Source organism: Phallusia mammillata, chromosome 1 (genome assembly GCF_965637545.1).
Source record: "Phallusia mammillata chromosome 1, kaPhaMamm4.hap1.1, whole genome shotgun sequence".
NCBI lineage: Eukaryota > Metazoa > Chordata > Ascidiacea > Phlebobranchia > Ascidiidae > Phallusia > Phallusia mammillata.
The window spans coordinates 19,346,064-19,358,953 of record NC_137252.1 but is presented as its reverse complement, the minus strand read 5'-3'; the positions used below and the strand labels follow the sequence as shown (position 1 = coordinate 19,358,953).

General features: G+C 36.0%; 1 protein-coding gene across 6 annotated transcripts in view; it reads right to left on the bottom strand.

Annotated features, from left to right (window-relative positions):
* Positions 1-305: 305 nt before the first annotated feature.
* Positions 306-12,890, bottom strand: part of LOC145224942 (unconventional myosin-XVIIIa-like) — a 29,463-nt gene continuing 16,878 nt past the window's right edge. For 3 of the 6 annotated variants that reach the window (XM_080091579.1, XM_080091594.1, XM_080091610.1), the window contains 28 exons: positions 11,518-11,732; positions 11,169-11,356; positions 10,974-11,074; positions 10,588-10,768; positions 9,921-10,122; positions 9,593-9,752; positions 9,216-9,399; positions 8,975-9,134; positions 8,505-8,689; positions 8,291-8,419; positions 8,078-8,221; positions 7,921-8,010; positions 7,721-7,832; positions 7,512-7,634; positions 7,270-7,397; positions 6,967-7,121; positions 6,454-6,577; positions 6,224-6,322; positions 5,758-5,970; positions 5,202-5,456; positions 4,989-5,102; positions 4,711-4,911; positions 4,565-4,645; positions 4,449-4,505; positions 4,107-4,292; positions 3,797-3,883; positions 2,824-3,002; positions 1,081-2,719 (listed from right to left, as the gene is read on the bottom strand). In XM_080091579.1, the coding sequence (XP_079947705.1) occupies positions 1,216-2,719; positions 2,824-3,002; positions 3,797-3,883; positions 4,107-4,292; positions 4,449-4,505; positions 4,565-4,645; positions 4,711-4,911; positions 4,989-5,102; positions 5,202-5,456; positions 5,758-5,970; positions 6,224-6,322; positions 6,454-6,577; positions 6,967-7,121; positions 7,270-7,397; positions 7,512-7,634; positions 7,721-7,832; positions 7,921-8,010; positions 8,078-8,221; positions 8,291-8,419; positions 8,505-8,689; positions 8,975-9,134; positions 9,216-9,399; positions 9,593-9,752; positions 9,921-10,122; positions 10,588-10,768; positions 10,974-11,074; positions 11,169-11,356; positions 11,518-11,732 (5,557 nt within the window). In that variant the 3' untranslated portion in view covers positions 1,081-1,215. Of the gene's footprint in view, positions 2,720-2,823; positions 3,003-3,796; positions 3,884-4,106; positions 4,293-4,448; positions 4,506-4,564; positions 4,646-4,710; positions 4,912-4,988; positions 5,103-5,201; positions 5,457-5,757; positions 5,971-6,223; positions 6,323-6,453; positions 6,578-6,966; positions 7,122-7,269; positions 7,398-7,511; positions 7,635-7,720; positions 7,833-7,920; positions 8,011-8,077; positions 8,222-8,290; positions 8,420-8,504; positions 8,690-8,974; positions 9,135-9,215; positions 9,400-9,592; positions 9,753-9,920; positions 10,123-10,587; positions 10,769-10,973; positions 11,075-11,168; positions 11,357-11,517; positions 11,733-12,890 lie in introns of all 6 variants that reach the window. The other 3 variants (XM_080091616.1, XM_080091601.1, XM_080091586.1) reach the window with 2 other exon arrangements.

Here is a 12,890-nt window from a genome sequence, read left to right as displayed (position 1 = left end):
TTGTAGCTGAAATAAATCATTTCTCAAAAAATTTGTGATTTGGTTGGAAGACACGAACTAAGTGTATTTTTATAATTCCCAAATTATGATTATGTTAGGTTGCACACCAGAAACACAACACGATAATTAACCAGTAATTAAGTATCTGCAACACAACAATCACATGGCAAAAAATACTAAAAAGTGTTGTAATTTTAAAACTATTCTTAAAAAACGGCTTTGCTTCACTCATTCACTTTCAGAAATTTGCAGTTGGAAGTTATTTTTCAACTTTTTTTTCAATTATTTTTCAACTACAAGATATGTTAATTTGCAACTTTTAATGTGTTTAAAGCAAGCTTTGCAATACATACAGGAGAAAATGATATTTTCATTCTCAGCAATGCAAGTGCATGTACATTCACAGTTCAGCGCAAAATAAAACTAAACACAAATAAGAAGAACACATAAAATCAGGAAGGAAAAAACTCCCAGGGTTGCACTAGGTTACATACAGTATTTGAGAATATCTAGCAAACATCCACTCAAAAAACAGGCCGATTAGAAAAAATTTTGCCCTACACTTCATCGAATAAACAAACTTAACGTGGCTTGCCAATAATATTCTCAAGCGGAATGCAGCTGAACTCGGTTGTGACAACACAAAGATGGCACGAAACAAATTAAAAACAAGCGCTCGGTGGTCGCGCATTTGTCACCTGATTTTCATTTTAAAACACCTACTTGCAGAAAGTTCCAAGGTACCGTTTGTCCACGTGTAACAAGTTAACGGTGGAACAACAGAATGCATAAAGGGGGTTTAAAATATGTAATGCTGAAAAAAAAAAGTTTTTTTTTATCCATTTATGATATTGTTTTGCTATGTTGGACGGGTGTGGCACTTTGCTATGCATTCTTAATATTCGGTGAAGTTATGATTGTGGAGTAAAACTTTCTGGGGGACAATCATCAAATTTCGTCGTCATTACTGAAAACATTTTCCAAGCGGCCGTTTGTGACCAGGTTGCCATCAACGTCCGGGGATGACCTGAAGTAAACACGAACAAGCAAACTTGTAGTGTTGTAGTCACAAAGTCACGATTGATTTATCATTAGTTTTATTCATATACACGGCGATAAAAGACGTTTAAATATCTTACAAAGACGGTGTTTCGAACACAAAGGAAAAAGGGCGAAGTAGGGAGAAGAGAACATGCAGTGAAATGAAAAGGTGATCTACTTCCTGTACAGATATTTGCTAATGATGCTATCCAACGATATTTTGCTATCGCCATTTTCGGTCTCGTCGTTTTCGCCTTCGCTGTAGTCAGACGAACTCTCAACACCGTCGCTGTCAACGTTACAAAATTTTTCGCTGTAAACAATCTTTGATTGTCGACCGCTAGGAGGCATTGTTTCATTGTTTCTTGCCCTACTGCTTGGCGTGGATCGCATGTTGTCTTGCTGAATTGAACATACCGAAGTCGGCCGTTGCGATCTCGATAGCGACCGAGACAGGCGTTGGTGGTCCGAGTTCGGCTTGCTGATTTTCTTGCTGCGACCTGCTCTGCTTTTATGTGAGCTTTTGGGCAACTCGGATAAAGACATTCTTCCCACGCTGCTGCTTGGTGTGGCAAACAAACCAAATCTTGCCAAACTAACGTCGTCGCTTTCGCATAAGCTATCCTGAACACTTGAAATTTCGAAATCATTCATGTTTAGTTCGTTAAGATATTCACTGTCCAAATTACTGATCACTGAAGCATTTCTCGACCTTCTTCCACTTCTTCTTGGCGATTTTTTGTCTCTTTTGTGAAACAATACATTTGGTGTTGATTGCTCTACCATCCTGGCTTTGTTTGAAACACATTCCTCCTCACTATTATGTTGCTTTTTCGCTTTGCTTCTGCGTTTTACTTCATCCAAAAACCTTGATTTAAAGGGTTTGATTGCTTTATTTGTATCAACGTCAGGTTCGGTTTTGGAATCCCTGGTAAAAGATTTCGTCCGTTTAATTGGCCTCTTCATCTGTTGCAAGGCGGCTTCTATAAAACTCTCCTCGGCAAATTCTTCGCTTTCGCTCTCTAAGGTAAAATCTCCAGCATCAGAAAATGAGGTTTGAAAATGAAATTCATCAGATTCTGCGTCCGATTCACTGCTGTCGTCCTGCATGAAGTCGATGGCACTCGAACATCGCTCTACTGGTCGGCGCTTTTGCATCAGACTTATTTCGTTTTGTATTTTGCGACGCAACGCCAGCTTTGCTTGCTGAGATTTCGGTAAATTTTGACGACACTTCACAGCTCGAAGGCTTTCGTTTAATGCTTGAAACGTACCAGCTTTGGCCAAACCCAAGTTCTGGGCAATGTTGTTTGGCTTTCCATATAATAACACAGACGGATTTTCTTCAGCCAAAATTGAACTGACGCGATCCATTCTGCTCGCAGGGGCGGCGTCCTCGGTGGCTGAGGAAGTTAAAGACGTTTTGGTGATTCTACTACAAGTTGAAGCGTCGTCCCGAGAGGGCAGGATGTAAGAGGCGTCATCATAAATATTCCGACCATACTCCGACAAGATATCGTTAAGTGGTTTGTCAGAACATTCATTTAATAACGCAGACTTTGAATTCTTTCCAGTGCGTTTTAGTGAAGACTGTCGCAATTTTTTGGGAGACTTTTTAACAGACACGCCTAGCTGACTGCCATCTGTAGAATTCTGAAACATGCTTTCATCATCCGCTCTATGAAAATGAAAGGAGAAGAAAAGGAATGAAGTGAAATGATACTGAGGAAACAGGAAAGAGGGAAAAAAGCAGAAGAAAATGAAAGGGAAGTGATTGGTTACCTGATGGACGAGCTTCTACTGCTTGTTGTTCTTGCCCGTTCACTGACTCCTGATGTTGTGCTGATTCTGCTTCTCCATCCAAATTGGGAGGAGCGAGTAAACTCTTCATCAGAAGAAGACATGCTGTCGTCATCATCGTCTTCATCCACATCTGATTCTTCCAAATCCTCCAGCGCCATCTGCACAATATAATTAGGTTTGTGATTAAAATCGGACAACGCATGACAAGAAGCCTCAAGCCTGTACAGTATGATCTAATCAAACGCACCATCTTAGAGCAGGGGTTCTTAACCGAGAACTGTTCCTAGGGGGTGCGGGGATGCTGAATCATTAAATTGAATTGCAATGGTTTTGTTATTTAAGCAATTACAGAAGGGGGTGCAAAAATTGGTTGGTGATTTGAAAGGGGTGCAGCACGGAAAAAGGTTAAGAATCACTGTGTTAGAGGTTGTGAACATGGTATTTTGTTACAAATAAGTTACTTTTTTCCATGTTACTGAAATTCATCGTAATTTTTACGATTGTTTACTTTAGATAAAAGTTGGATGATTTAAACACGATTTTTGTACTTAGTAATGCAATCTGCAAAAACGTTAAGAAAAAAAAAATTAAGGCATTAAGGCATTATACACTCATATACATCTATATACCTAAATAACACACTACATTCATATTACGAACACCAGATAAACACCTACAAAGGAATTTTGCCATACAGTAGTTTTACAAATATTATTTTTTTGGTACTACGTTTTACCACGTGTGACGTTTTTGTCAAAACAACTTTACAAATGCATAGAAGCCTAAAAACGATCGCGTCGTAAGTAAAACAGACATTTTTACGTTGTTAATATGCTGTGTCAGCTTAAACCACTGTTGAACCGAAGTCTAACTCTACTTTGCTTTTTACGGGGTTTTACGTTCTCTTTTCATGCGTGACTAACATAACAACAAAAGGGAGAGCAAGGTTCACCTGTAAGTCACTGATGCGTTTGAAGGCAAGTTTAAGGTCGGCTTGTAGACATGCGATCTGGTTTTGTGATTCGTCAATATCCATTTCCTAAAAACACATGCTGTGGTCATTGACTGGAAAAACGGCTATCAAGCAAAGAAAAAGCAACGTTTTTACTTGTAAACTTAATTGTTACTATTGTGCAAAACAAACATGGATTCAGTTTTAAATGCCAGCTTTTTACGGGAAAAGATACTGTCGACACAAATTGTCACTTTGACGTCACCGGTGATAATAACACACGTAATAGGAAGCAATTGAATTTTCTCACCAGATCATGTTTCTTTTTGAGTGCTTCCTGTTCCCGCTTTACAAGGTCAGTCTGATCGTTTTTCGCTTCTCTTAGTTGACGTTGAATAAGTTTGGCGGCCTCTCGCTCGCGGTTTTCGGCTGCAATATGCGAATCCCTCTCCGACATCAACTTTTCGTTGTTTTCTTTGACACGAGTTAGCTGAACCTGTTTAGACACATGTTTTCCATGGTGTTTTTGGACAGTTGAAACTTAAGATATGACTTTAACAAAACAGTTTTTGAACCAAGTACATTACAGGGAAAATGGTGCTATATCTCAAACACAATTTCACGCTTTCGCCATCAACCACAAAAAAATCACCTCCAATCTTCGGTTAGCAGTTTTTTGAAATTCCAACTTTGTTTCCAGATCTTTTGCCTAAAATGTACAAAAATGATGTACTAACAAACAATAAAAAAATTGATAAAAGGAAGTACCTTATTATCAAGCCTATTAGCAGTGTTCTTGTCAATTGTGCTTTCCTCTAAAAAGTGAATTTGACTTTGCAAAGTTTGAACCTACAAAAACATAAATTCCCATGTTAGTCAACGTGCTTCTGTCTAAGTGCAAAATATTCCAATACCTTGTCTTCGAGTGCATTTTTGTCTTGTTTTAGTTCTTCTATGGTGGTTTGAGCTTCAACAATTACTGTTTGTTGATCTGCATGTTGTGCTACAAGAGATTTATACTTGCGAATAGTTTCTTGTGAATCCTCATCATCTTCCTCCATCTTGGACCGAAGTTCATGAATTTCACGTTGAAGACTGCTCACACGAGTTTCAGCCTAACATCACGAAATAATAAAAAAATGCACAAAAATAGTTTAACCTTGTTTCCCAGTTGCTTTGAATTACTGCTTACATCTTGTTTTGCCCTTGACACTTCTTCGAGTTGGGCTTGCAAATCATCGACTTCTAACTCGATCGATTTCCTTGATTTAACAGCAGCAGCACAAGTGTATTCACTTTCTTCCAACTAAACAAAATGTGCAAATTGTGTTTAGTTGGAAATTGGTCACTATATCAAAGTGATCCAATTACGCAAATTGTAAAAAGTATAATATATAAAAATGACCTGAGCTTTCAACTGTCGCATTTGTTGTTTGCTCACAACATCAGCCTTCAAGTGATCAATCATGGTTTGTGCATCAGCAAGCAGAGCTTTGTATCTCTTTAAATCTCTTCTCAACCTCTTCTCCATCTCGACATCATGAGCTCCTATGCCACTGTTTTTCAAATCAGCGAGCTCTTGCTCCAGATCTCGGCGATGTTTCGACATTGTTGCTCTTTCTTGTTCCTCCTCCTCGAGTTGAAACTCTAGTTGTTTGATCTGATAAAACATTAATAGTCATTGGCCCAAATGCCGCTTAATACTTTAGTTTAGGTTGAGTTGAGTTGAGTTTATTTCGCTTGGTGAAAGACAGTGTAGTAACACAATTGCACTAAAACAATCTGATCATACCAAAAATCAAATTTTTTTCGAATAAATTCAATGAAGAAGAATAAATTTAGTCGGTTCCAGTCTCCAGAATGCTGAATTCATTACTAAATTTTTTTAAAATCTTTTAACATAACTAGAGTAATGTTTTGGAAAAACTGTTTTACTGAGAAAAAGCGACTTGAGTTTTCACCTTCTTGTGGTAAGATATTCTCATCTCCTCCAGTTCATCTTCTTTATTTTCCATCTCCCTCAACCTCTGCTGCCGGGCTTGTTCTGTTGACATCTCCAACCTCTCACGTGTTTGTTCCAGAGTATGAATTGATGTTGCTTGCTCTTCCAACTCTTCTTCTTGGTCTTTTAGTTTAGCTTCAAGTTCTCGGATTTGTTTTTTAAGTCCATTAACCTGCAAGCATATGCAGTTGTAACATTAAGGCAACTGATGTTACCAAATTGAGAACAAATTTTTATGTTTTAAAAGGTGGCACATCATGCAACCATATTTGCTTTTTTATGGATTTTTCTTAAATTCAAGTCATTAAAGCACAAAACGAGTTGAGCAAAGAGTTTTGTATTTGTAAATCCAAGAACATTTAAAATGTAGTACCTTAAACATATTGTACAATACATCACCAAAACAAAAATGAATTTGTACTTACTAACTGCCGATCATCAGTGTCACGACTATTGTTGTCTTCCAGTTCCTCTTCCAACCTTCTCAGCTTGTGTTTCAACTCTTCAACTTCTTCATCTTTTTCCTGTAATTTTCACTGATTATTATACAAATACGCGATTAAGCTACAACTCCTATATATGTGAAACAAATTTGACAAAACCTTTGAAACTGTTGAATTTTAACAGATTTCAAATAAGAGTCATTTATAAGTACCAGAATTTCTCGGTCCAGAGAGTTGTTATCCAGTGACAATTTGTCTTTTTCTCGTTGAGTTCTATCCTTAGATATTTTTAGATCAGTGATATCAGCTTGTAAGGAGTAGAGCTCACTATCAAATCTGCAAAGCATCATTGGTTAGTGTTAGTGGAAGCACATGTTATGAAATTTGGTGCTGACTGTACACAGCAATTTGGGAATTCATGGGAAACCTGATTTCTATTTCTAAGTCGTGTTGTCCAGAAAAATTGGGTTAATCGCATTAGGACCAAAAAGCAACCATAGCCAATTTTTAAGAAAATTCTAATGTAATCACATAATTTAGTTACTTGAAGCTTGGAAATTGTTTGTGCAAGAAACTGGATTTGTTTATGTTACAAATATGCTTTTCGCTCGATATATTGACTCTAAATATACCTCCGGCTCTCCAACACTTGGTATTACAAAAAATAGCCTCGTCAAGTTTGAATAGAGTTTTTTTGCATAAGCAACTCTACAATTTTTTCTTACTTTCTTTGTTTCTTTTCCAATTCAAAATTTTTTGAATTTGTTTCCTCCAGGTGGATTTGTGCATCACTCAACTGGGCATGAAGTCTTTGCAACTTCTTGCGAGTTTGCTGCTCGATGCGATGTTGATCATCAGCTTCTTCTTGAATTTGGGAAATCTATAATTCACATGCTAGATTGTTAAGTACTTTACCTACATGACGTCATGAAGCCCTTTGGGAAAAAACTTCAATTTTTTGTTAACATAAGATTTGACTTATGTTTCCATCACTTAATGGAAACCAATTGGACAGATCACTGCTGTACCTTGCGTTCCATTGATTTTTTCTCAGCTTGCATTTCCTCTTGGGCATCTTCAAATTGCTGTTTTTGTTTTTTCAATTCAAAATTGTATTCCCGAACGGCCCTTTCATACTTTGCCTTATATTCACCATCTAAAGACCAAGAAGAAGAAGTATATTATAGCCATTGACTACTTAATACAATAAACTTACAGCTCACAGATTTCTATTTATTTACTGCTGTTAAAGTTTTTTAATAATGCACACCTTCTATTTCCTCATCAGAATCAGCAAGCGTTTGGTGGTCAGAGTACAACAGTCTTTTCTCAGCTAGTTCCACCTCCATTGATTCAACTTGATTTTGTAGCACATTATGATTTATTTGTAGTTCTGCAATGAAACAACAAGTTTAGACTGAGTGCTGCAAGTTTTTCTGTTGCTAAAGATTTGATGAGAAAACAGGTGAAATCACAAACCTTTTAATTGTTTTTCGAGTTTTATTCTTTCCTTTGTCTCATGTTCAAGTAACTCGCTGGCATGTGTAGCTGTTGTGTGTTCATCTTCAAGATGAAGTAAAACTTCTTGCAGCTAAAATGTTTTGTTAGGTTCTTGGCAATTGTTTCTTACAAAATAAACATAAACAGCAAACAATATCACAATAGTCAACACCACATACCCTTGTTTCATATTTTGAGTTGGAAAGTTTAAATTCATCCCGTTCCTCCACCACTCTGTCAAACTTTTCTTTCAGTAAATCAAACTCAGCCTAAAGATCCGGGTGATTATTAAAAAGCCCCCAACATCATGGGTGGTCGAAAGTTTATGTTAGAAACCTGTTTTTCACGAAGGTCTTCTTCTGTGCGAGTCACTTCAACCAAAGGAAGAACTTTGGTAAGCAATCTCCACCATGGCCATTGACGAATTGCCATAAACTTGCGAATATTTCTTTGAATGCATCGAACTGCTACTTCTTGGACCTACAATTTTAATTTGAGTAAATATGTGTTTAAAATAGTCTGTAAACATATTCTTTTTAGCAAAACAACCTTTCTTCTGGCAAGCCTCCTTCTAGCAAGATATCCTCTGCAGGCAGCTTGAAATGAAACTAAAACTGCTGAAACTTTCTCATTTCTTTTGTCTTCTAGTAAATTTAGCACACCAGACCGGAAAAATACCTATAAAAATGACCCAAAAAACATTGAAAATGTATCTCATTTAAAACTTTTTTATGTCTATTTCTTTTTTAACAGTGAAACATACCTGACTGACGCCAACACGGAATTGTGATCTGCTCAATTCAACATGTTTAATAATATTTTCAGTGGCTTCCTTATCATCCATAAGGGCAACTGATGTGGAATTACTGGGAAGATTTTTAGAAATTTGACGAAGCAAAACATCAAAACGGTGTCTAAAGTCATTTAGCACCATGTGTTCAGGATAACCTGTTGATTAACAAAATAAATTATTTTATTAGAATTTAACTTTTCTGTTATATTTTTTTTAGTTAGAATACATAGACCAATTTAGTGTTGTGTTAGGCTGCACACAAAGCATTTAATATTGGTACCCAGGAATAAGATCATAAAGAGAAGTACATAGGAAAGTTCTCTTTTTTTCTCAGGTTAGTATTTATAGAAAACACTTGCTGAAATACCAAACTATATATTGGGGCTAGGTATCCATATTGCCCACATTATAAGCAGTAAAAGAGCAAAACATTTACATACCCTCTTTAATAGCACGTGCAATTGACAAAAGTTGAAATCCATGAATCTGCTTGCGAAAAAACATGAAATCAACTTCACTTTTTATTGCTGTTGGAGGGTGACAAGCCACAGAAAGAATAAAATGGGGTTGTCCACGTCTCACTATATCCATTAAGCAATCCTAAAAACAAACAGTAAAATGGATTTGGTTCAAAACACATTTCACAAGTTTGTGCAAAAATCAAATAGTGAATTAACATACTATTTGTCGTTTGAGAAGCATGCATGAAGATTTCTTTACAACAGCAGCTGCAGATGTTGTTGACCAGGCATTACGAAAACTGGTAGCTCTTCGAAGTGTGTTGCCCACATCTAGCTTCAAACCTGCAACAGATCCCTGAAGTTTTTCGCCACCAACTCCACCAAATACTTCACTCATAAATTTCCTACAAAATAACATTAACGTAAAACAACACAGTTTAACTTGATAATGTGTCTGTTATATTATACCAATGAAAAATGCTGGTGTGGAAGATTTATGTAATCAACATTTGACCATGTTTTAAAACATCTTATACTGGGTCAAAAATATTGACCTTGGTAATACATTGCTTTTTAAGGCATGACTTTAGTTCATACTTTTTGGAGTCTTGTAGTGTCTCAAGGGCAGATTGAGAATTGTACTTATACTTTGCATGTTCCAACCAACCAGATGCATCATATTCAACAGACAGTGCACCAGCTTGATGTAGCAATTGAAAATGGCATTTTGCCTCATTTCTTTGCAAAACAGGAATTTCTGCATGAAACAATGAGGTGTTCAAATTTGCCACACATCCGAAAAGTGCAGTGCATTATTTACTTTAAAAAATGGTTAAAACATTTTGTTTTAAAATATACATATATATAGCAGAGCATAAATACTAAACCTTATCTTTCAACTTTATTATTTAAAAATGAAACTAACCATTAAGTTTCTTTTGGTCAAAATAAAGGAAAAGTCGTTCAATAAAACTTTCATCTGATGCACCAGGTGATGCTGCCTCTTCATCTAAAATCCACAATAAACCTTTGCTGCCATTTGATCCAACTACTGGAAGTTTATCAACCACTTCAATGGTGGAAATAAAGTCTTCATCAGGTACCACCATTTCACATTCAACACTTTCCTAAATCATTACAAAATAAAAGTTTTTACAAAGCTAGTTTTTATTGCAAATCAAAACCAGTGAAAAAAGTCATGCATTTCCATGGACTTATGTGAAAATGACTGTTGTAAAATGTACAATGCAATAAAATAAAGACAAATCTATTAAATGATGTCACCAATTTTTTTATGCATTTAAATGGATTATGCAATTTAATGTTTATCTTTGAAACTGCAAGCACAATAAATTTAAAATAAAAAAGATTGTATAGGCTGTTTATGTCCATTAGGTTTTTTCATTACCAGTGGAATATTTGTAAATTTAAATTTGCAAATTTAGCATTTAAAGAAAAGTAATTTACAGTGCTGACAAACTCAATATATGACATGCAGTCATTAATCTTTCATGAACAATATTAAACTGATTTTCCATGTCAGCTTTAACACATGCACAAACCCTTAAGCAAGTGACATTTTTAATACACACCTGTTGGTATCTTTCTTGTGGCAGGGTGAAAGAATTATGATGCAGAATACTGTGCAAACAATCTTGAACATAGTTAAATGATAAATCTGCAAATGTAGCTGTCCGGTGACTGGAGGGCTGGTACCCAGGGGCATCAACCAAAAGCACCATGTTTTTAGCTCGTTGGGTTGTCGTTAGCGACCTGAAACAAATGATGTTGCTTTAAAAATTATCTGCCAGAGATCAAGGGTGGTTGATTTCTGTCACCATTTCTACCTACACATAGAGTGTGACATAATTTAGTTCAAAAATATAACAGCAAGTGCTCCTTTATTCAAACGCGATTTGAACACATCAATTTGCACATTGCTTCAAAACATTCTTTACATTACCAACAAATCCAATACCTGTTAACTAAAGTAACTACTGTTGAGATGACTTCTGCATATAAGGAAATAATGAAAGAATCCAATTGATGCTGTCCTGTATTTTTCGATTTGTCTGCATGCTATGTACAACAACATACAAAGTTGAAAAAACATTTTTACAGATTGTGTATGACACCATTTGAGAGAAACTGAAAACAATTATTTCAAATTTACCTGATTCTTGTTAGGGATGTTTGTTGACATAGATGAGGTAGATCTTTTCATGGATGCTGTTGATGAAGATCTTTGGATGTTTGATTGTTGAAAAATAATATGAGACAACTTTTCCACCGAAACACCCAACAAAGATGCAGCTTTTTGTGCCGAATCAGCACGAGCAAACTGCAGGCGGTCACCACCAACTAAACAACAGTTTATACTTTTTGAGAAATAATTCTTGTTCGAAATGCAAATAAAGGAATAGGTCCAAAACAGTTCAGATGTAAAAAATTGCTAAAAGGCCATAGAAAAGATTTTTATAACAGATGTCCTTAAGACAAGTTAAGATACTTCCTGTGCTTACCAAGCTGAAATCCTGCCACACCCAAATGGATACAAGCAGCAACAACATAAAATATAGCCTTTATCTCATCTGGTTTAAGGTCCAATGTCTCAAGACTATGCTGCAAATTTGAAAATCCCTTGGTTGACATTTGCTCAAATGTAGAATCAGAGGTGTACGCATTGCTGAGAAGTGGGTTGGATTGTTGCTCAACATCAAGAAGAAAAAGCTCCCGTCTATAAAATTGAAAAATAACTAGAAGGGTGGCTTTCTGATATACTTCCATGTTATATATTCTATACGATATTTACCAATTTACTATACACATCATTTGATCTACACATATGATAGTTTTTGTAAACAAAAACGAATGGGTCCCCACACGCGTGTTTGTGCAGATTTACCGTAAACAAATGTTGCGATGATTTTTAGATTCTTAAGGACAAATTTTTAAAAAGCATTAACCTAACAATAAAATTTTTTGTTCCTATTCTTTTTCCCTATTATTGTCATATAATTACAAATCATTAAAAAAGAACGAAACAAATACTTTTTAATCTCTTGCTTTGACCCAGACATTGTTGTCCAAGGTCAGGTTTTAAACACATTTTTTTTCTAGAAAGCACTAACAGTTGTGTTACAGACACTTTAAATTAAACAGCAATTTGCTACAAGTGTATACATAACAAATTGTTTTTCATTTAACTTTGTTTCGCAAAACAAGTACCATTGATCTTTAGTAATCTCTCAGGGTGCACACGCCAAACGACTGTTTGATCTTTTGACACCGTTTTCAATAGCACGCCGTCCTTAGTGTTCAACAACACCGTTTAACCTAATTTATACATGCCTTGAGTATTGATTCCTAAATTGATTGTCAAAAAACACTCTGTTATGACGAAAGAAAGTACTGAACTGTGTTAGTAATACCTACTAGTTGACCTTAAGTAACCCGTGGTTATGCGGCGGCCAACCTGACAACGAGCATTTAAAAAAACATTTATCTTGCAAAAAACTAAGTTTATTTTTTCATCTTTACTTTGATTAACAAAGTTTTGCTTGACATAAACGAAACCGAAGCACGCTTATTAGGTTTAAATCACGTCATAGGTGTGAAACCTTTGCCAAAACTGAAAATGTTAGTGATAACTTAATAAAACGAATTAGCATTGCTGTGCAAAAAACAGCTGATTTCTAATCACCGAAACGACGTCTCGTAAAACGTCTGTCCGACGTCAAGCTGAGCCTTCCTGCTATCTTAAACCAGTGAGTTACTCTCTTGGGACTTTTGCCTACAGTGTCTTTCTTGACCAAACAAGCGTTAGACACATTTATGGTTTGGGGGCCTGTGGGTGAACCGCTGGGTCATTCGGGGTCAAACTTCTGGAGGATCA